Raw genomic sequence first — 24,013 nt, 5'->3', positions numbered from 1 at the left:
AGATGTGTGCTAGAATGCACCTTCAGCACCAGGCTTTGGGATCCCATCAGGAGGCCTACTGCTAGCTCTCATCATGTTCATGTAGGTGTTGTCCCCGTCACACTGTTGTAAGCACCAGTACGGAGGTTGCTCTCCTCTCCACCATGTGTCATTCCTCAACTGTGCTATCAGTCACCCAGCATCACAGTTTCACTTGCACCCCCCTTTTGTAAGCCCATACCAGAACATCTTCTCACGCCGAGACACCCAGGTCTTGTCTCTTCACTCTGCATAGCCTCCTAGATGTGGCCTTCATACGGCGCAGTGGGTTCCAGGAGAATAATCTCTCTGGAAGATTCTGAGGTTCCCCTCTTGGTTGCTGTTTGAACCCTGTTAAGGGCACATCCCGTTCCCAGCTGTGTCACCGCACCAAAGCCTGGCTCTCTACTACCAATCCAGTCGACCTCCATCCTTGAATCATAGTGTTCTCCCTCTTAATGACCTTCATCACTGTTGCCGGCATTTTGCACCTGCATGTGTCACAGCTGCTCTGTCAACTTACAAGTCACATTGACACCGAAAACAAAGCAGCTAGCCTTAACAAAAAGTAAGATACTTGAAGTTCATTTTATCAAGTATACTTGAGTATAAGTACAAGCACAGGGAATGTACTACCAACCACATACTTACTGATTTAATACTTCCACGTACTAAATTGAAAGGCAGACTTTCAAGTGTACTCCAAACCATATACCAGCAGTTTACTAGAACGTTTACTTGTCTTATACTTCTGCAGACTAAATTGGAACATTTTAAGTTCACTGAAGTAAACTTTCAAGTATTCAGTAAGTTTAGTACTAGTGTACTAGGCATATACTTCTCATCCATATGTGAAAATCTCTGTAAATCATGTACACCACCCCCACATTCACCACCTAGCTGCGTACAGATAGCAATGTCCCTATCACTCTAGTACTTCAGCAACTAATGACTAAAGAGTAGAATACACAATTCAACCACTGTCAAATGAGAACAAAACAATAACAGAGCAAAAATGTCTTACAATAACAACAAATGACTGTTTTCTCAGTCATCCACTCCCATGATCATGTGCGTTTGCTTCTGAATCTCCTCAATAATATGCTTAAAAAAGTAGTACTCTTGAAGTTAACTTTATTACGTATACTAAGGGTATAGTTACATGTATACTTCAGTGTGCTACTTAAGTATTGCAAATGTAGTATAAGTAAACTTTAAGTACATTTCCTCAATAATAGTATAAAATAAATATGTTCATAGCACACGTGAATCAAATTCCTTTTGCTAAGGGTCTAGTGTTCATCCATGCAGCGGCTGAGCCGAGCAAGTCTTCTCCCCTGTGTCGATGATACTGTGATAATTGCAGCAGGTGAAATCAGAGCAAGCTGAGCCAGAAATCACAGGTGTGGGATTTACAACGAAGCCAGGAAATACAAGAACGACGTGGCAGGATCAAGCGACAGTGAAAAATAGACACTGCTGTTTGAAATTTCACATCCCTGCCTTTCCTTCAGAGACTAATTATTTTGTCACGTCTGCCGTCGTTTTCTGAGGAGCACAACAAAAGTTAAGTCGGGGTGAAACGACAACAGCGCTTTTCAGCAACACAAATCTGCATGTTGAAGAAGCTAGTGGCTAGCTCTGACGAGCCTCTCTGTCCATGTGGGTGATGGACTGGAGTACTGTCCAGGGTGTCTCTTCCTCTTGGACCAAGTAGCTGCGTCAGGCTGATTTGGAATTCACCCCGCCACACTCCTGACAAACGCTGCGGTGCGACACGTGAACACTTTCATTTGGCTTTTCAAATCCCCAGACTGGCGGGCGGATTGGCAATGACAAGACATATGTGTCCCTCTCCTTTATGAGAGTCTCCGGCTAAAATGGGAAAGTAATTTGCAAACAGAATCAGTTCCGTGCTAATGATTTATAATGTTTTATTAATGCAAAAATATTCTCTGCCAAAGATCGAAACAAATCGTGGCAATTTAGTCCCTCCAACGTGTCGTATCAATCACTGCCACACGGGAACAATCATGCATCACTTCTCCTCCCAAACAGATCTCGAGGTCCTGAGGCTGCCGCGGCACATTTCTGGCAACGGAAAGTCTTTTTTTTCCTGTCGCAGTGGCTGACAAAGTTCTGTGTTGTTTAGGTGCTAAATGACGTACCTGGAGAGTAGAAGCTTTTACTCTCGTGAAACAGGTACCACAGGACTTGAACCGAAAGTTGGCATGCTAATGAATTCCACAGGACTAATGTGGAGCCAGCGGCATCACAGCCAGAGAGGTGAACTTTACTGAAAGGACAAAAAAGTTTGACTGAGAGTTACAGAAAAATTCATTGCGTGTTCGGCCGAAACAGCAGAACGGCGAAGTGGTGGTGAGTGCGACAGCCGCTACACAAGAAGGTTACCAATTTAGCTCAAGGCAACTCTTGGAAGGAACTCTCTGTGGAGTTTGTATGTTCTCCCCGTGCTTGCGTGGGAGTCCGCTCACGGGTTGCCTACATGTGCCCCGCGATGGACAGAGGACGTGCCTTGCCACTCTTGTTCCAAGTAGCTAGTAGCCTGCGGCGGGAAAGCAACTCACCACACACAGACTTACTAACGGGAGCGATTAATGGAAGCATCTGGAATCTGGCTTGCGTAACATTTCTCAAACGAAAACGATCAATTGGTCTGCTGTCTATCATACAATCAGTTTGTCCTAAAACACAAGAAACTTATGTGCTCAAATTCAGAACAACAGGTCTTTGTTTGACTTGTGTTCTTTGTTTGGTTGAACTGTGTTTGTCACATGAACAAACATTGAGGTATAATTCTTTATTTCCCGTTATCCTTCGCCATCTTGTATTCCTTCAGTATTCTGAAAGTTAAAACACAATTCCAACACATCTGCAGGCGTCTTTGTGCTTCTCTTAATATTTACAACTATCTTTTCCGTTTGACATTTGGTGAGCGTCTGCCAGGCTGTCCTTCAAAAGTTTCCCAGCACCGCCACGGGAGGAAGCGGAAGAGAAGGAAATATGTCGTCTCGCTGCCTGTCGAGGGAGATCAATCACCGAGGACAGATCATCACTCTTCTTGGTGGAGAAATGTGCGGGCAAAGCAAGACAGCAGGTGAGCTTTGGCCGACACCAGCGCCCTCCAAAATCGAGTTATTGTTTCAAAAACGCACCTCCTGTACAGCGGCAGCGATGAGCCTCCTCGATGATTCACCGTCATCGGTGAGATAAAAGCGGGAAACTCTCTTTGCTGGAGTTGGAGTTATAAAAAGCATCGACTTCAGCAGTCTGACTCACAAAGGAGCTCGATCACACAAATGTGAGAAAAGGTGGATGCGGTAGCGCCAGTGTGCGATCACATCAAGCCATGACAACAAAGTAGTGTGACCTTTTAATGTGCCTGTCTGCCAATGCTGAGCCCTCACATATGTTCAAGAACTGAACTGTCTGAGCCCCAACAATACAGATTCCTGAACGCAACGTTGCCGCAACCGTAGGCGTTAGTTTTGGACGCACTTTTTTGAGAAGGGTCGTTTTGTCCCCACCATGGTCCTGAACGCATCATCTGAACACATCCATGGTACGTGGATCAGCGCTTCACACGAGAGAGAGAGAAAGAAATGAGGAAAAACCGCCAAAGCGAACTTAAGCTATAACATTCTCGTGGACCATCACGTGTAAAATAAATATATTCCTTGTCTATTTCAGCCTTCAAACCAAACAGGTAGTGCAAGTAGCGTGGTCTATGGTGGCCTGAAGTGGACAAACTGTAATTCTCACTAGAGAGGGATTTTAAGGAATAGTATTTGTAAACTGACGGCTGCGATTTATGTTGCATCCACAAGAAAGAAGGGACTGTGTTGGTGCAACAATAAATGAATGATTTATCTACCAAGCCTTAGCTCACATAACAGACCTGACAACATGTGACCAAGAAGTCTCAGGGACAAATCTGTAGCATGGTGCCCAAAAAGTCTTGTCAAGCAGCACATCGAAGTACCACGAAAAATGTTCAGAATGAAGCAAACTATTATTATTACTATTATAATACCTGTGGTATTAAAAAAAGGATTCATTGTAAAGAAGTGGTTTAGTATTATAAATAAAAAATAAATAAATAAAGGAACAAAAATGGCTGTCACTTATGTTGCCTTTTTTTAAATATATCTCTAATGTCATAACTATAAATCAATCAGTAAATAAACAATTATAATGCGTCAAAAATGGAAGTAAAAAAAACCTTTTTTTAATATAGAAAAGAGATGTTACAACATGTTACAAAAGCATGACATCAGAGCGCAACAGTTGTGTATGTGTGTGCGCGTGTTTACCACTGTCCACCATCACGTCCAGCATTGGTCTGGCTGTCTAACACTGTTGAAGCAGATGCGTCAGCGGGTCTGTCACTGACTGGTCTTAGGTGTAGTGGCGAGGACTTTGCGGGATGAATAAGAAACAGCCGGATCATTATCACGCAGCAGGAGTCAAAAGAAAAGCGGCTGGACTCTGAAAACTCGAGAGATCAAACGGTCGACAATCGACGTGTGAAGCCACCAGGCGGAGCACGGCCTCGCCGCTAATTGCCGGGAGCACCAAGGAATCTGGGGATCAGGTCTTAATCTTCTCCTGCGAGATTAACCAACACTGTAAAACCAGACGCTGGCGTCGATATCCAGCGTCTGGTGACATGGCTAATGACCGGACCGAAATACCAAACAGCATCGATCACCAAGTCCAGATCATCATTAACCAGGGCTCTCAAATATGACGGACCTCCGGTGGTCTGACCCGATCAATACAGGCCAGTTAATGGGGAACTTAACAAGACACTTAAGACCCTCTTAGCGGGACACTGAGAAATCCTGTGAACTTTGGACGGTAATGAATGTTTGTTAGTCCCGCGAGGGCGATGACTTTATTATCCGTGAAGAGAGCAAGGCAATTAAACACAGATTTATTTCTAAATTAATTCATGTTGGAAGCAACCAAGGCCATGAATTTCAGACACGCGACTGTAAATAAAGAGGGAGGGTTTGAAAGAGCTGATCCGTTCCGCCATCAATCTGTGGTGTTAGGCATCAAAGGCGAGCGTGAGGTGTTTGCTTGAGTGTGGGACCACAAGATTCCACAGGCGCCGGTCAGAGAACAAGGACTTTTCATAATAAACGTGACACTGGGTCCACACCCTGGGTCCGAGTCAGAGCTCAACAAACTAAGTCCTTCAAAGTGGAAGCTGGTGAGAAGAGTGATGACACGCTAACGTCGGAGGCCGGCGCGGACTGAGGGGGCACACGACCTCTGCTGATTAAAGCCGCCCGCACTGATGAAGTGACATTAACAAGTCAAACCATCTTCATTTAAAGATGGAATTAATGGCCAACTTCATTAAAAGTCAATCAAGCAAGACATCACGAAAACGTCATTAGCGCCCTCTTCCAGTGTCGCAGCCCTCGACTGGGAGAACCCAGCCAATGATTCTCAGGTCCCTGAAGCAGATGGCTCCTTTTCGGAGGAATCGATGTCGAAAACATGGCCGGAAAAAAAAAAAAAAAAACTTTAATGAGTTGAATATAAACTTTCTCTCGCTGAGCCTCGCAGTCACGATTCATCAGTTATCAGGTGTGAGTGGGCGGGAGAGGCCGCGGTCATTAGAGCTGACGAATGAACGGCCCGGGGACGCCGAGTCGTTCACCGACACAATTCGCTGTACACCCAAGACAATCCTGATTCATTTATGAGGCGAGTACAAGAACACAGATGAGGCTCAGGCAGGCACTGGTGAAGACGCACTTCCAAGTCTTTCACGGAACACAGGTGAGCAAAACTCAAGCAATCTGGCCCAAAGAGTCTCAGTCAACAAACCGGTCTGAAAAAGACTCACACTTAGAAGTGATAAACATTCATCGTAAGCTAATACCACACAATGAGTCCTCATGTCCGAAATAGACTTGATGACTTGAGAAGATGTTAACAGAAGAAAGACATTGTTGTTGGCCAAGTCTTGAATAAACTTGGTTGACGCTGGCTCGACTGGTTATTTGTTTGTTTGCACGGTTTGCACAAGAGACACCGTTTTCATATCTCAGTCTGGCGTTTGAGAAACAAACAACCCCCATAAATCATGTCCACGAGCTCGGGGTGGACGGGAGTCAGATCCCAGATGTGACTCCGACTGACAGATCTGTAGTCCAACATCTCCCGGGCATCCGGTGACACATTTGCTGACACTTCTGCGACCAAGTCCTCGAGTTCGGAGGCAACCAACTCGACAGGAGTCATCAGATCTCAGCTCGCTCCAGTTCGCAAAAACAAGAGAAAACTAAAAAGAGAAAAAAAACTTTTCAATCACCGATCCATGAATCTGTGATCATTTGCTTCTGTCTGCTGATCAACAACCAGAATATTGACGTAAATACATATGAAAAATATTTAACATGATGAAAAAGAAATCATCATCATCATCATAAATGACTGCAGATCTGTTGGTCTCCCCATGTCTCTGACCCGGCACTTGATGGTTTGGATGGTGCACTGCGTCGCAGCCTACTGCCATCACTGTATTATCATGTCCATGACTTATATACTCATGATAGAAATGTAAATTCATCATTTGCGGTATTAGAAGGAAGACTATAACCAATAACAGTCAGCAACAGATTGTAGGCAAACTGCAGATGAATTGAAGAGCGCAACAAGGAAATCGGTTCATAAAAGACAGTGAGCTCATTGCTGAGGTCACATGGGCCAAAGCGGAGCACCAGTCGGCCTCATGTGGCCCCGTGGCCACACTTCCCCCTGCAGTAGCTGCTCCTCTCTCTGAAGGAAGTCGATCAATGCAGTTTGGGTTTAACCGGCGTGAAACTCTGTAGCTGCTGACGTTTTGATAATGTGGAGCAGCTGCGAGTCTCTTCACACGGCTCCATCGCTGCCTCTGGATTCCTCACAAGCCAAGAGCATAAATAATGAAGCGCTTCTCTTAATACAGCTTTATGAATATGTGAACATCCAGAGGAGCCGCTCGTGGTTCTGGCGCGAGGATGAGGAGTGGACACCAGCGGGAGGAAGAGCAGCAGACAACAACAGCATGATTTCAGGCAATTATGCAAAGTAATATAATTCTCTATTGTCTGCAGCGCTCTGATAAAACAAACCGCAGACGTCTAATGAGAATAACAAATTCATTTCAAAGCCTCTCGTTAGTCGGCCGCTGTGATTTATGAAAGATGTCGCTCTGCGAGGCGGCGGTGATTATTTCCTCTGATTCTCCACAACAACACTTTTCACACTTTCTCCTCACTGACTTTGTTCTTTTATTTACGCAAGTTGCTGTCGGATGTCGCAGTGTGTTGTCAGCGTGAATATTTGTATAACGCACTAAGTGACCGCAAAGCGCAGCGCTGCGCGGGAGCAGGAGGCGCTTTGATAATGACGATGTATCATTTTAAACAGCATCAATTCACAACAACAACGTGTCTGGATTTTATCCCGGAGAATTTTACTATGTTATTAGACTTATTTCCCGCAGTTTTTCTGCATGCAAATGTGAAACAACACGTGGAAATTTCACATTGAATCAGTAAGTTTTCAATAATACTGTAAATTGAAATAAACAACAAACAAAAAGGAAAATAAATAAGTATCGCAACAAATAACTTTAAGTACAAGCGGTAGCATGACATATATAAACACATTCACAACAATAGTGAACATTTTAAAAATATTAATGAGTCGGTAAAAACAATGAAGAAAATTGTTTTTCCCCGACATAATTCAAAATATATTGAAATTAACTTTAGATTATAGGTATTGTGTAGCACAAATAAGCAAATAAACAAATATTTAAGAGGATTCTTTAAATGGCAGAATATTTGACAAAAGGGAAATGAAGGCTAAAGAAGAAAAGATGAAAAAAAAAAAAAATTTAAAGAGTGATAACATCATTTACTGTAAATAAAGCCCTAAAAGAAAAGAGTTATTAAAAAGGTACTGAATATCTCAACACGATCAAAGCACAGAGAAAAATGGAAACAAAAAAGTCTCAGATATAGTAAAGAAACAGAAAAACTCTAGAATATTAAACAACGTGAAGGAGAGCGCCCCCACTGGACTGCCGTGTTGGGTCTGACAGCCTGCTAGTGCTAGAGTCAGAGTGAAATGAATGAACAGCTTCTCCGTTATCATCTCAGTTCTCAGCGTCTCTTCTTCCCGATATCTTCTGTAATTCCCGCTAATTACTTGGTAAGTGCAGCCGCTCTTCCAGCGACTCTACTGAGCGTTTGATCTTCAGCAGACGACGGAGCATCAAGAACACACTCACCAGAGCAACAGAACTCCTTAGGAAGTCGACATTTGATGGTAGCGTAACTGTGACGTCACTAAGTTTACTGAAAAGCTCCACCTCCCCACCTGCTCAGAGGGATGGAGTGAATATGCTAGCTATAGCTAACCACCACTTCTCTTAGAAAACACGCCAGCGAAGGCAAAGTCTGGCGATAGATGCTGCATTCCAGTTACCTCAGAAGTAAGAAGTCACACCACATTTCACTACTATTATTGTATTGTTCCATGTCGTGTTTACATTGGTGGAAGCCATCTTGGATTGCAAATTCAGGGTGGTGAGATTTTTCGTACCTTCTGAGTGGGCAAATTCAACATAAGGTGACGTCATCGGAGGCCTATAGAAGACGTTAATTCTAAATGTTAGTTGCTGTGATGACCAGTTCTCACTCAATTTCCTGAAGTTCTCAGGTTGAAAATCTGATAACATCATCAAGATGGCGGCGCCTTGCGGTGAAGAAAGCAATTCCAAGGCAAAACGACGAGTTAGCATTGGACGTCAGATACATGAATGAAATCATGTCGCCACCATGAGCACAAGTGACAGCATGCAAACGTCGGTCGATGTTGTTGTGACTCGTATGATCGCAGAGAAGCGACTTGTAGGAGGTGACAGAGAGTTCAGGACGACTGTCCTGATGCATAATTCACGCCGCGTCAGCTGACTCGAGACGCATGAGGGGACTTGATTTTAATTTGGTCAGGTCAGCCTGGCAATCACTCCGCCCTCCTGGATGCTAGCTAGTCAACACCTGGTTGATTTTCTTCTCCTCAGATGAAGTGAAGACACACTACGTTCCACTGACGTCCCTGAGCCCATTGTCACAATAGACACGGACATTAATGGGTCCTATTGTTTTTTGTTTTTTTTCTCTTCAGTAATCCAATACTCCCACATGCTAATCGAATAGCATAACATGTAAACATTCATACTTTGCGGAAGTTTACAAAAACGCCTCTGAGTGACAATAACAATGGCCGACGCTCCATGTCCGGGACGCCTTTCTGGTTTCAGCCCTCAGTCATGTTGAAACAACACTGAGTCTTGGTGTGATGTTTTGTTGCAACCGGCGAGTTGGAAACCATGTGACTCATACTAAACTCCATCACTGAGCCTTCGCTGCAGAACTGAAGGAAACGCTGAGCACAGAAATGCATGTCAGAGCTGCTTTTAAAAGAGGCTAAATTACAATCACGCAGTTCTGAGTAGAAATTCAAAACAAACAGAGCCACTCTCTGACGCCACGCCCGCCGCCTCAGGAGCTAAACGGGAGTCTAGGAGGAGCCGAAATAGAACCCAACATTAATCACCTAAATTAACGGCGGGCTGATTGACGGGGTTGAAATTGGGCCGCGACTCGTTAGCCGAGTTCAGCGTTTTGATCACCTCGGCAGCTCGTGTGGAAACTGGAGCGCTGTGGGCCACAACCGACTCATGTCTGGAGTCTGTGAGCAGCAACAGCAACTGTCAGAGAGACGCAGGAAACGTCAAACTGTCTTCGGCAGGAAAACAGCCGGCAGCCCAAAATAAGAACACGGCAGAGCAACGGCAGCAGCCACACGCTAATGGAGAACACATGAGACTAGAGGGAGAGATTGGGGTTCAGCGGAGCAGGAACATGCCAGCAGCCAGCAGCCGTTCAAAATGACTGTCAACAGAACATCATTTTTATTACCTAAAAAGGACTCTATTGATATCAGCATCTTATTCATTTGGTTATGTGTATATATATATATTTATATATATATATATATTTATAAATATAATATATTAGATATTATATTATTAACACAATACACACAATGTTAAAATAAATACATGCATGCCAAACATAAATTTTTGCCCTTATTTATTGATTTATTTACATTTATTTATTTTTTAGATTATTTTAACACATGTATAGATAAATCATCATCAGCCTTTGTTTCATTTATATATATGTATTTAATATACATATTTCTATTTTCATCAGTTTTGTTTGTAAAATATTTTTTCAATATTTTTTTTCATATTTACATTTTTTTATAGTTGCCAAATTTTGTCAGCTGATAGGATACTAAGAATTTTTCTGCTGTGATTTATTTATATATATTTATTTAATAACATAAGATTTCAAAATTTAGTTTAAATTTACATGAACTAATTAAACATTCTATGGTTGTTTTTTTAATGTTTTTTTTTGGAGTTTGTTTTTCCATGTATTAATTTGTTTTATAGTTGTCTTATTTTGGCAGCTGACAAGGCACTTTCCATAACTATCACAAGTTTAAATAAAAAAAAATTAATGGGGAAAAAAAAGAACAAATAAAACGTAATTTAGAAAAAAATGAAACAACAGTTTGCGAACATTGAAGCTAAACCAACGGTCACATGATGTCACCACACATGGGACAGCTTCCTTTGAAAGCATGTTGTATTCTTGTTCGAGCGAAGATCATTGTAAAATAGTGGTGTATCTTTCTGTGGTAGCCACAGCTAGCAACATCGCTGACTCCAATTGCAACGTAGATATGCTAACACCGTCATGACCGACTCCTGATAAACGTTTCAGAATAGTTACAAGTTTCACTTTGGTTTTCACCACTTTCATCGCTCATTTGTGGGGAATCATACGTGATGGAAATGGCTGCGGGAGCGAAGGAGAAGCCTCTTTGACAAGTGGATAATAAGACCTCCACTTGAACCACGGAAGGTTCTGGAAGCCCCCCGGCGAGCAGCGAAGAGCAAGAGGGAATCTCATTAGGCGCCGCGCGCTGCCCCGTCGCTGCAACAACTCCAGCAGTGGAGTTTAAGGGCAGAGAAGAAACAAAAGGTGGCGGCTCGCCTTGATGTTCCTCGGTGGCACCGGAGCAGGTGGAAGAAGAAACGCTCCGGCTATGAAAGACAGTGAAAGTGCAGGAAGCAGCAATATGTTAAGTCCCTGCGGTGGAAAACTCTGAATCAACAGAAGAAAACCCTCCCGATAAAAATAGAGCTGAAACTTGTCGGCCTGTTGTGAGACGCAAGCGAGCGACGTGGTGAGCGTTTGCTCGACATCGAGTGGCAGCTCAGCGACTGCACCGCTACTGAAGATGTGACAACTCAGTCCACTGGCTAACACGCTAACGATGTAGCTAGGTAGCTTCTTTCAACCCATCATTGCTCTTCGACTGGCAACCTGAGTGCAGAAGACACGTTCCCTCTTTCTGATGACATTTTTTTTTTAAATGTTGTTATCCTCTGTTCCCCTCCATATTGTTGTTATTTTTCATTTTTCATTTCCTGACTTTTCCCCTCCTGTTAGCAGAAAGTGTATTTTCAAATTGTAATAAATTTGTGATGTGTAAAAGAGCCTAACACTTTAGTTATTCATTTCTCCAGAAGCTTACAGCCTAATACGTGACAGCTCATTTTTATGAAACATGTTTTTATGATTTTATGATTTATTTTTCATTTCATTGAACATTTTGTACTATTATTCAAGGTTGTTTTCGTTTTTACTTTGAAATTTTATTCTTCATGAATTGAAATAAATGACTAAATAAAACTGATCCTGATTTTTTTGTGTGTGTTTTAGTTTATTTTTTGTAACTGTTTTTAGTGATAAAAAAAAAAAGCACTTTATCAATGTAATTTTTTTCCGCCTTTCTTCATTATGAATAACTTTTTTTTTTTTAGATCGTCATCCTTTACATCCAAAAAATAAATTTGGTGATGGTCAAGTTTATTTCATTGTATTTTTTCCTCATAGTGGACGTTGGCCTATTGATGCTGATTTTCTAATGAATTTCGAGTCGTTTATGGTTAACCTTTTTAATGCACTATTTCAGGGATAGTGTTTATTTTATTTGCTAATGTTTCTTAGTGGTAATACATTTTCCTGTTTTTCTTTCATTAGAAGCAATTTTTAATCAATATTATGGTTTACAGTTTCATGAAGCATCACAAGGCTTCATTGGAAGAGCTACCACTAGGTGGCACTGTATGCTCTGTCATTATTTTCTATGAGCAATATTTTAAAGAGGTCTGACAACAGTTTTAAACTGAGGTAGCTCTGAAGATGAAGCTTCATGAAGCTGGTGCTCTCCGCTGCCCCCTAGAGGGCTCAAGTCCTCCAGCAGACACTCAGGTACCCTCTCCTCCTCCTCCGGCACAAAATCTATAAAATAAAAACTCCCGGGAAACCTTCAGATCGTCTAAATTTCAGCTCCATCTTCCAGTACTTCCTGACTCTGAGCAGCGAGTGAGCGACCATGGCGACCGCCGAACTCCCAACAGCTGAATAGTTCAACTCTTCCTGCCGCCCACATCTGCACCAAAAACACTTCCACGGTTACGTAAGCAGGAAGGAAGCAGGTTGGCGAAAAGATCTGTCGTCGCTCCTGCGGCTCTCGACGTTAACCTGATTCAGTCAAACACCTGACAGCAGTGAGTGAAGCAAGTTTCTCCCTTGCGACGGCACCACTGTCCCCTGCTTCTCTTTAAATGACATCTTAGGTTCCTGCTCCGTCTGTTGCCTCCACCTGACGCTTGATTTGTGAAGTTTGATTTTTATAATAATGACAATAAAAGGAACCTGAAAAAAAGAATTAAAAAAGGGGAAATCAAAACAAAAACTGAGTGAAGACTGAAAATAAATAAGCCAGGTGAAAAAAAAAATCAATTGAAAACAAGCTATGCAACAATAAAAAATAAAAACAAAACAATGTCATACAGAAAAAAAAAATACACTCATTCAATTGAAAAAAAACGTTTAAAACAAAACACACAAAAATATGGCATGAATAACTTAAATAGGACAAGAAAATTATACATAAAATTTCTTTTTACAATTGTCTAGTATATTATTTTGTTTGTTATTGATGATTTAGGTTTTTCTTGACTTTAAAAAAAACAATTACAATAGAAAATTTGACTTCCAGATACAAAGCTCAAAATAATGCTTTGATACTAGCCAAGAGGCACAAATCAAACTGAGCAAGCTTTCTTCCTTTATCCCAGTTGTTGGCTCCATGACCTCAGAGAGTGAAGAGGAGGGCGATTCGAGCGACAGCAGCTAAAAACTCTTTTGGCCGTCACCGACGGTTTTCTGTGATCTGCTGCTTCGCTCAGCATTCTGAGCTGCGGTTTGTCATCCAAGTATCGACAGCTGCTCGGATTTACAGACGAGTCAGGTGACTTCTCAAGTCCTCCTTTTATTGAGTGCAGCTGAACAGAGCACCTGTAGGGGGCGTTGTGGCTCCTGCATCTGCCCAGAACCTCCACCTGACCGCCCTCCTGTCAGCCCCGGGCTCCTGGCAGTGCTGGCAGGAAAAGCTCTGGCTCTCCTCCAGTTTGACTCAGTGTGGGGGCCCGCGGGCTTCAAGGTCCTGCAGCTGGAGGTCAAAGGTCATCCGAGCTCCAACTTCCCATACGGCTCAATGTTGTTAGAGAACTGAAGTTTATATGAACCAACATGCATACTACTACTGCCGGGTACTTCAACTACTACTGATGCGAAAATTACTATTACCATTGCAGTTACTTTTCAACCTTTTTTAAGCCACAAATCCTGAGGTTCACCACCAAAGGCACCTGGGCCATAGCACAATTGTTCTTAGTCAGCATAGATCTGTAGTGTATAGAAAGAATGTGACTGAATCCATGTGATCTCCTCATGTTGGTAGATCATCAACAGGTTCGAATTGTTCATGACTTAATGTCATCATGTCGCCCACCTCTATCTCCAGACAGATGAGGCAAAACTGGATCATTTCCCACGACTCACCTGATAGTTAGATGGTGTAATGTTTCAGTGATGACCATAACTGCTCCTTCTTTTACAAGGGCTACTAGGCTACTTCTACTACTCGGTATTAGCACACAAAGCACACTTAGCTAAAGCTAAGTACTGCAACTGCTACAGATAGTTCTGCTGTACAAATGTTGTACATCACGTTAATTCAAGTATTTCAGTTGAGAGCTCATCCAGGGCCACGCCCTTCAGTCTCATCAGGGTTTCTTCATGGCCTTTTTTAATGCTGTAAACCACCTTCTCCCAAATTCGCCGTCTAGCTGCTGTGTCGACTCTCGAGTCGGCTGACACGGCCTTCCAGTTCCTGACATGAGCCGTCGAGCCGATCAAAGCCTTGTCTCGTAGACGCTCAGCAGTCCGCGGCTAAATGTGTTCCGACGTAAGCATATGCGTCAGGTACTGTATCTCCAGATGTCTTCATCTGTCCTTGATGTGCGTCTTCAAGGGAGCCAGGAACACAGATGGGGCCTGCCAAAATAAGGGGGGCGCTTTTCTTTTTTTTTACTCCCGGTTGCTAAAACACATGGGTACTCATCGCTCCAGGCACAGAGCGGCAGAGAGCGAGCCAGGATGTGGTTCTACTGCGTACAACAATAGATTTAAAGATGCTGAAGAGCATATGTGCCTGCACAGAACCTAGTTTCAGGGAGCTGGAGCACAGTTTGTTCTGAACAGCATCATGTGCTGAAATTCAGAAGAGTTTGTTAGACCTGATCTAAGTGTCCCGATTCAAGGTAACCAAGCGGCTAACGTAATCTCCACCGTCGCCTGACAGCGGTGTAAAATGGACCCAACCATTGCTCTCATGAATTCCGGCCCTAATCTTTCCAAGCAGCCAGTGAAGGGAAGAAGTCCATCCCCAAGAGAAGGAGTGTCTTGGTCTCGAGTGAAGGAAGCATGGAGTTGGATGGACGAATCAGTGCTGGGTGTGGTGAGGAAAGAGCTGAGCCAAAAGACACAGCTCTCCATTGACCAGAGGACTCTCACCTGTAGTCAAGAGCTTTGCAGAGAGAAGCTTGGTCGTCCACACAATATACCCGATGACATGGAGGATGACTGCGCTCCAACCTGACGTGCCATCCATCCTCGCCTGCATATCTGCTGCAGGGGCAGCAGCTTCAGCAACAGCTTCAACTTTGACTGGGGGATCCCAAGATGCTCCCAGGCCAGTGAAGAGATCTCATCATCTCATCCCTCCATCTGGTCCTGGGTCGACCCCTCTGTCTGCACCTCTGAAACACCTCTTCAGGGAGGCATCACAACTCATTTCACCCACTTGTATCCAACATCTCCTTCTCTCTGACCCAAAGTTCATGACCTTAGGTGAAGGTCAGGACCGAGAGTGCAACCTCACTATCCCAAACCTAGAAAAAACAGCCTTCCCGATGCTCAGCACCTGCTTCAGAAGAGCCTGAACCACCTCAGGAGGTGACCAGGCACCTTACCCACCACACACACAGAAAGTGTCCACAAATGGAGGCCCGCCTAACAAACACAAGTTAGGAGTTGTAGCTTGCATATTAAACAGTTGACTAAAAAATCTTTTGGTTGCACAAGCCCTGACACATGCACACCCACACACAACATGTTAGATTTTCTATCTTTGTGGGGACATTGTGAGATTTCTTATTGCCACCACCCTTTCCCCAGCCTCTCACCCTAAACCTAACCCTCCAAAACACATGGCTCACCTGAACCAGGACTCTGAACTAAACTTAAAGCCAGTTGTAATGAGCCCGTTATTTTGAAGTCTTCATCCTCAAATTAAGGATTAACCTTGTGGGGTCCAGCCAAATGTCGCCACAATGTCATACGGTCCTCACAAGTTTTGTATTTTCTTCTTTTGTTTTGTCAAGAATCGGTCCCAACACAACAGTGAAACCAGACTGTGACACTAATAATAATTACGATCATCAATCCGCAACGGCTGTTGTTTACTATTCGGAGCATTTGTGAGAAAAGTAAAAAGACGATGGCGACCCGTTTGGTGCATCTGCCGCGTTAGGTCGCTGCGCTCACACAGCCAGGAAGCGAGTGGGCCGCTGTGAAGGCAGACTAAAAAGGGATGGAGTGTGAAGTGCACGAGTGGGCAACCAAAGATGTGTCCTCCTCTTTAACACAAACACAAAGAAGAAAGAGCTGCTCATCAGTAGCGGCCAGATCATCACCCGCCGTCTCTTCAATATGGCAGCCGTGTCAATGAACTTGTCTGGTCAGCTCTGGGGTCAGTGCAGGTCTGGACAGAGTCGTGCTCGGCCACTAAAGCATTCCATTTGTTACACAAAAGTGCAGTCCTGAGGCTGTCCAGCAGGTCAAACGCCGCCCGATCTGGGGAAAGTCTGGCTTGGGGGCCACATGTGGCCCTTCCATGGCCCTCTGAAGGTCAGAGTTGTGTGTAGAAATGTCTCTGACAACTGTATTGAGAATATTTTCCATTACTTTTTACTACTTCCACTCTAAATATCACATGCCAAAGTTCCTTGTTTTTATTTTCTCTTCATTTTCCTGGCCAAAACAACAAACAAAATAATTTGTTTTGATATTTAGTGCCTTCATATCACATGCCTGTGCTTCATGTGCTTTATTTTAAAATGTAATTTATTAATTTACACTTTTTTAATATTCTCCAATGCGATAGCTACATCCCCTCATACCTTCAGTTTCCCTGGTTACTCAGTCTTATACTTCAAGGCTACTATCAAGGCTCTTTGTCTACATCCCTTATTTCTTTCTTATTTCTGACACCAGTCACGGCATATAAAGTGGCCCCTTTGGAAACTTAATTGCCTTAATTGGACTTGAGGTATCAGGTTCCCTTGGATTTACTAGACTTCACTATGAATCATGAAGAGAAACTCATGGGTCACCTTGATGTGAACAACCAATATTCATTAAGATAGCATTAGCATGCTAATGGATACATAACTTCCCTGTGTTGCCATTGGCGTTAGCATAACACATCATCTGTTCCACATCAGAAGAAGCTTCTGTTTTAGCAAAAAAAAAAACTCGCAATGTCATCGTATTCGGACGTAGCTTGTATCGCAAAAATGCGACGGCCTTGGACTTTGACTGTGTTGACTAGAATTAGCATGTGTGGGCCTCCAAATTAAATTAATTTAAACAACTGCCCAAGGCTTTAGGAGTCATCCATCCATCCATCTCAATCTGTAAATTCAGGAGACTCAACAGGAAGTGATTTTCACTTGCCAAAATCAGAGGAGAACTCATAGAAAAGTATGGTCAAACCACCAAACCAGTGTTTCCAATGTGGAATATGAGTGAATGTGCGTGACATGAAGTGGGACAGACACACAGAGTCCCGCACTTCTGAAAAAAATGATAATTGTAAGTTTTAAATCCCAAATAGATACGTGGCACATGTATTGGACTGTGAAAAAACAATGGTTACCACCTGTTCCTCACATCACCTTCAGTAAAAGAGAGAATGAAAGGAACCAGGAGCAGATTCTGGAGTTGCTGTTCAGCTTCCTACAATGGACGTTTCATACACGTGGGACATGCCGAGAGGAAGCGGGTGTCTTGGGTGTTTACGGCGCCTGATGGCGAGGACGCGTCGCTCTGTGGAGCGTGACCACGTCGTCCCGCTTGATCACCGCCGGCGTGCACCCGGAGGACGCTCAGCCCCCGCAGTGGTAACGCTCCACATCTCAAATTAGCCGAGAATCTGCTCTGTAAGTGCTACGATTAGCTGCCGCACTGAGTCCTGCTCGAGTCCGAGAGTCGCCGCTCCTCATTGATATTCAAGCTGCCCGATATTTAGGGAGAAATTACTTTCTATACGGTATCTGTCCATCACACTCCGGTAATGAGACGGTCTACAAAGAAGCAGTGAGCCAAGATTCCCTCTCTGTTACTCTCAACACTTGGCCAGGATGTCTGGCCTGATGTTGCAGTCGCAGCAGGTCGCAAATGTGTTGACTTTCGGGTTCATACTTCACTTCACTCAGTGCTGATGAGCTGTAAGTGAGCAAATCTGGAGGTGAAAGAAAACACCACTGCAGAACGACACTGCTACTGAGATAATATTTATGCTGCAGCTTTCATGCTTCCATTAGCATTAGCATGGCCCATGTGCATTTACATTGCCAAAACATGTTTTCCATCTGCTTGAAAAGAAACCTTGGTTCTAACCATTTTATTCTCCCGACTCACACAGGTAGCATAACTGCACTGCATGATTCAAGAGCTAGCAATGTTAGCAAACTTAGCATTATTAGCCCCTTCAAACCAGACTTCACCATGAATCATGAGGAGAAACTCATGATGTTCAGTCATCTTGATGTGAAATAGATAGCCAGCTAATGGCTACATTCAAGAAACACACTGTACTCAACACATCTGGCGCAGGGATTGAACCGGCCCTCAGTTACAGGGCGACCGCACAGCCACCTGACCTACAGTGAACACTGACTCAACAACTGAGACAAATTCACACACCGAGAAACAAACCACTGAGTCTTTAGCGAGCCATTGGCAAGACAACTTCTGCCTGCTGTATAACCTTCTACCCAAAGCAACATACATTGGATTAGCCTGCTAAGGTGACAACACTGCTTATTGTACATAGATTTGAACTTAAAACCTACTACCCCTTAGTCATTGTTGCTACACCACACACTAAATGGAGCCAACGCTAACATGATCCAAACATAAAAAAAGGCTTATGTCAGACGAAAACATGAAGCATACATCTATTGTACAACTTGATTTTCAACTACAGTCAGAAAGAGACAGTGAAAATGTTTTCAATGAGACATGACAGATGTTGTTTGCTTAGTCCTTAGCTTGTACATTTTTGAATATTGCTGACATGAGTGCACAATTCAGACACACCAGAAACTAAAATCCCTCTGTCATGTGTTTGACCTGTAAAACATGACATTCAAGACCAGTTCAATTCTGGAACACGTTTCGTGCTATCACTTCCTGGTTCACAAGCTAGCCTTGCTCCTATTGGTTGAGTGACATCTTGCATGACCTTGAGACAGGATTATATAAGATTATAGTTTGAGAGGAAGCACATTTTCACGACAAATCACTCCATTTTCAAACAAAAAGCTCACAAGCCACCAGCTAATGCTAACCTGCAAATTTAAATTTTTGTGTTTGTCAATGCATTGATTTAACTACATATTCTTTGTTTCTACTCATACAAATTAACCCGACAGTCACTGAGAAGCTAGCAAAGAGCAGAGTTGCTAAGTAATCATTTATGAACTTCAGCAACAAAACAGCAGCTCTTATTTGTGCTTAAATGTGGTCGAGGCGTATCCCGGGTCTGAACTCTCCACATTCCTCCTGTGGGTGAACAATCGGGTTCTTCATGACACAAGATGCAGCAGCGCCAGAGCGCACAAAAGTCTGGACAACACAAGTGGCTGTTTTGTGTTTCTGGACTTTTCCATGACTGCAGAAGCTCAGAAGATGGAAAACTACTGACAAAGTCAGAGCTAGCTTGAGAGTCTGTGGTGAACCGAGCAGCATGTGTGAGTAGCATTTAATAGCAATGTAAACAACACAAGCTTTATTTTATTTTATATTTTAAGGTGCTTGGCTAACAGGAAGTAACTTTCAGAATAAGAGGTCACACATAAGGTGAAACTTGGGAGTAACTTTGTGTGACGACTTGTCGCATCAGACTCTGCTTCTTGTCATTGGGACACGATAAATGTTTGCGATTAAGTCTCTCAACTTGTCAGCATCCAGATCCAGATTCGCTCGGCAAAGAGCACAACACTAACACAAACGCCCGCTGGGTTAAAAATAAAAGTGTTCATCTGCCTCCTCGCCGCTGTACTCCGATGTTTATTTACCAGCAGCCACGCTACATATTTAATGCGGACGCGCTCGCACGCCTCCGATGACTTGTTTACAAGGACTGAAAGAATAAGGGCAAAATTGTTGGATAGTTGAGCGCGTCGAGAGGCTGCCGAGTCACACGTGTGTATTTCTGCCTGATAAACTCAGTTTCTGTTTGTCGACTCCAGCGGTTCTGGTTCGGCACCGTACTTTGGGTCAAAGGCTGCAGAGTGACCACGTAACTCTTTGCTCGTGAAAAGCAGAGACATGTCTGCTTCATTTGGGGTTCAGACGAGGGTCGCATCTGGGCAGAATCCACACATGTGGGATGATGGTCTCCTTTTTGTGTACAGATGACTGAGCAATGATAAGGAGAACACAAGTGTCACATTCCCTCAGACTTCCTGCTTCTTAAAAGTCCTCAGACTCTTCTGACTTCAGCTTTTTGCAAAGAAGAAGAAGCACAGCTACACATTTTAGATTGTCTCCAAACTTCTCCACATGTCCCGCTGATAGACTCCTTCCTGATCTCGTCCTTTCCAGTCACTCCCAAGGACAACCTTTGTCTCTGACTCAACTAACATCCCGCCTTCAGCGCCACCGTGTCGTCTCACAAAATCCCTGTTAAACTTTCAAACTTTCTCGTTCGCTGCTAAATAATGACACCAGATTTGCTCTTTCAGACGGGAGATGTGTCTTGCGATTGCTACTTTAAACTTTCATTAACACAAGACAACAACATAAAAACAGAGACCAACACGCAGCTGCTTCTTCCTCTCCCGTAAAAATGTAATTAGCAGATTTGAAATCATCGTCCAAGACTCCTTTCATGACCCAGCCGGGGCCTCATTGCTTCAATTTTCACTCATTCAACAATTAAAATTGACTGCTTCGCACTCACCAGTGTTTGGCTGATTGAATCTTTCAATTAGCTTGCTCGTAAGTGACATAGCTAAAAAAAAAATAATGTGTTCAAATGAATTTTAATGCTTCAGGCCGTTCATAAAATTGTGAGACTTCAATTTTTTATTTATTTATTTATATATATATATTTCCCAGATACAGGGGCATGTGTGAAGAATTTAGCTCATATATATATATATTTCATAGTTTTAGTCAGAACGTGGAGTGTAATTTTCAAGATGTGACTCAAAGTGACTAAGAAGAAGAAGCCTCCAATTTCAGAACCAAATATGCCTGTAATCCAAACCAAAAAAAAAAAAAAAAAGTCAAAATTTTAATAAAGGGCAACAGTAATCTCTCATGCCACAAAATTATTAATTCACCAAATCCCCTCTGGGTAAAAAAACCTAATTGTAATACAACTATAGTTTGTCTTTGTGCTCACAGGGTCCAGATAAATGCAAGTGAAGGACCATATGTGGCCCCGAGGCCTCACTTTGAACCCTACTACATTCAGTGTAGTAATGTGAAAATTAAAAAAAAGTCATTTACATTCTTTTTTGGGACATTTGATGACTGTTTACCGATCTGAGGGACCCGCTGAACTAGTTGGATGAAAACTAAACCCCTAAATGACAACGAAGGAAGAAAACACACACACAGTGCTACTGCTGTCATGCTACCATAGTGAGACATTCCAAATAAATACACAACAGTCAACAACCAGCGCTCAAGTGCAGCCCCAAAACACACAGAAAATTAACCCAAATTTATCTCCAAATACAATAAAAGCACTGAAAACATGACAGATGATGCGACAATTCAGTCATATGTTCTTTCAAAAATGTATTTTTTATTTATTATTAACATCTATCAACATTAAATGTGTGTAATTTTTAATATTTAAAAACATGTTTTTCCTATCACAATATTCACCGTGATGTAGTTGTGTTCTATTTATTTTATAATGTGTTTACAATGTATTGTTTAAATTGTGCATGTAATATAAGATTGTTACTATTATACTATTAATTATACTATTAATATTTGTATTTTGTTTTTGAAGGGAGAAAACGTTTTTAAATTTGTTTCACTCTTATAGTTGTTCATGATTCTGCGCTTGAGCTATATTCACCAACATTGCGTCCATTTAATTTAAAGTTCTGCGGACAAAACATGTTTCGTCTTTTTCTTTGGTCGGTCATGATTATCATCGACTTCAAGGTCGACTGTTGAAGTAGTTTTAGAAAACACAAGTGAAAATGATGCTTCAACAAGAATCCACATCACTCGTAAAAACGCACAGTCCGGACCGACCCAGGTCCAGGGTTTTAGCAAACATATATTTTTGAATCCTGGAACAGTTTTGAAACTTTGGTTTTCTCGATATAGTGAGGCAGTGGAGAGTCGCAGCTGTTCATTTACACAAGGATGATTAAAGGTGCGTGTTCCGTCTCACACACACTCTCACACACACACTCTCTCCGCAGGTCGGGGCGCACCTGATGGCCAACATCAGTGCGCTTCCGTCCCCTGTGGACTCACATATGGCCATAGATCGAACCCAATAAATCACTTACGCTGCTGTTCTGTCCGGACCAGTGGACCATGGCCTGGTTGTGGGATGAATCCCCGGTCAGCGCGAACATGGAGCTGTTGAGTTTCTGTTCCTCTGGTTTCGGACCGGTTGCTCTTCGCTCCTCGGAGCTCCAGCGAAGCTCCGACCGCTTCTGCCTGCGTCCAGCCGGTGCGGACACATCCGTTCCCCTGCGGCTTCTCCTGGTGCGGTCTGTGTCGCGGATCTCTGGACCGGAACCGACACCACCCACCCCACTGAAAGGAACAACTTTCACCTCGGCAAACTGCTTGTTGATTCCAGAATCCCGCCGTGATTCCGCCCAATCTGGTGCGCAATTAGAAGCGGAGCAGCGAGTATCCGCGGAGCGCGCCACGCGTCCCACAACTTCCCCCTTAACGTCCACCAGCACTCCCCGCTTAATTCCACTCTGACAGGACCTGCAGGTGATCTCAGCAGCGCAGCTCTGGCAGAAACAGAGCACCAGGAACAAGGCGACCCAGGACGCACCGTGCCACTCCATGGCTGCGGACAGAACTCAAGCACCGGTCCACAGAGCTGCTCTTGTTGTCTGCTCGGATGGTTGTGTGTGGTGAACAAAGTGCGTCTGAGCCTATAAGTGGTCCAAGTTGCGGGATCTGATCACGCTCGGGGGAGGAGCTGACGGAGCTTCCACACCAGAGATGGAGAATGTTGCCTCTGTCTTCTCCGTCCTGCTCGACCAGAACCGCCTGCTCGTTTATGATTGACGCCTTTCCACTCTGTTGCTTCTCCTCTAAATAAATTCATAAGTCCAAACTCCTCCCAGACTCTCACAGAGAGAAAAACCGAACACTGTTGTCTAACGGACGACAATAATCGGAGGTATAAATCCATAGATGCCTTTCTTTCTTATATCTAGCTCAGTCAATTTTACAAACCAAATGCCAGTCTTTGTCTGAATGAGATGCATTGAGATTTACACTGTGAACAGTCCATACCATATTATTCTAAACTCTTCTCATACCCAACTCTGTCTCTAACCCTCAACCCAAACCGGCCAAGGGTCAACAATAGCTTCCAGCGCCTCAAGGAAAATCTATAAATGATCACAGATGATATTTTTTGTCTCCGAGTGAGTCGCACTGAGGCGGAAGGATTTCATATGTGAACTCACTTTGTCTTCCGGGGGCTTCTCAAACACTCGGATGGTCTGTGATGGTTCTCAAAATAAGTGGGGTTTTTTTTTTAATCACCACACGACTCTTCTGATGCTGTTCCTTTGAAAACCCAAGTTATATCAGAGGATATGAGGGATCAAGTGTCAACTATCCATTTTATATTATTAATCAAAGCTGCATTGAATATGAATTCTGGACTCTTCAAGACATAATGGTGTCGAAAGACAAAACCAAATCTATAGGGGGAGCTTCCAGTTTGTCATCATCAATTTGAGTGTCACTTGTGTAGTGTCTAGCGTTTACATTTCTGATCCCTTCTGTCTTCACTCCCAGAATAAGAGGTCAGAGTTGATCCTAAATTCTGCTCACCGTCCCCGCCGTGTTCAGCCGAATCTCCTTTGCATTCACGGAGGGTCCAG

At 43.3% G+C, this 24,013-nt stretch overlaps 1 protein-coding gene across 6 annotated transcripts in view; it reads right to left on the bottom strand.

The window, feature by feature from the left end:
• LOC128754807 (VPS10 domain-containing receptor SorCS1) overlaps positions 1 to 23,157 on the bottom strand; it is a 109,805-nt gene extending 86,648 nt beyond the window's left edge. For all 6 annotated transcript variants that reach the window (XR_008413982.1, XR_008413983.1, XR_008413984.1 and 3 more), the window contains exon 1: positions 22,439 to 23,157. Coding sequence is in view for 3 of the 6 variants with exons in the window: in XM_053857718.1 (XP_053713693.1) it covers positions 22,439 to 22,957 (519 nt within the window). In the remaining 3 variants the exon portion in view is untranslated. The remainder of the gene's footprint in view (positions 1 to 22,438) is intronic.
• Between the last annotated feature and the right edge of the window lie 856 nt (positions 23,158 to 24,013).

This window comes from Synchiropus splendidus, chromosome 2, assembly GCF_027744825.2.
Source record: "Synchiropus splendidus isolate RoL2022-P1 chromosome 2, RoL_Sspl_1.0, whole genome shotgun sequence".
NCBI lineage: Eukaryota > Metazoa > Chordata > Actinopteri > Syngnathiformes > Callionymidae > Synchiropus > Synchiropus splendidus.
Note: the sequence above shows the minus strand (reverse complement) of the source record. Positions and strands in the feature narration are given on the sequence as shown.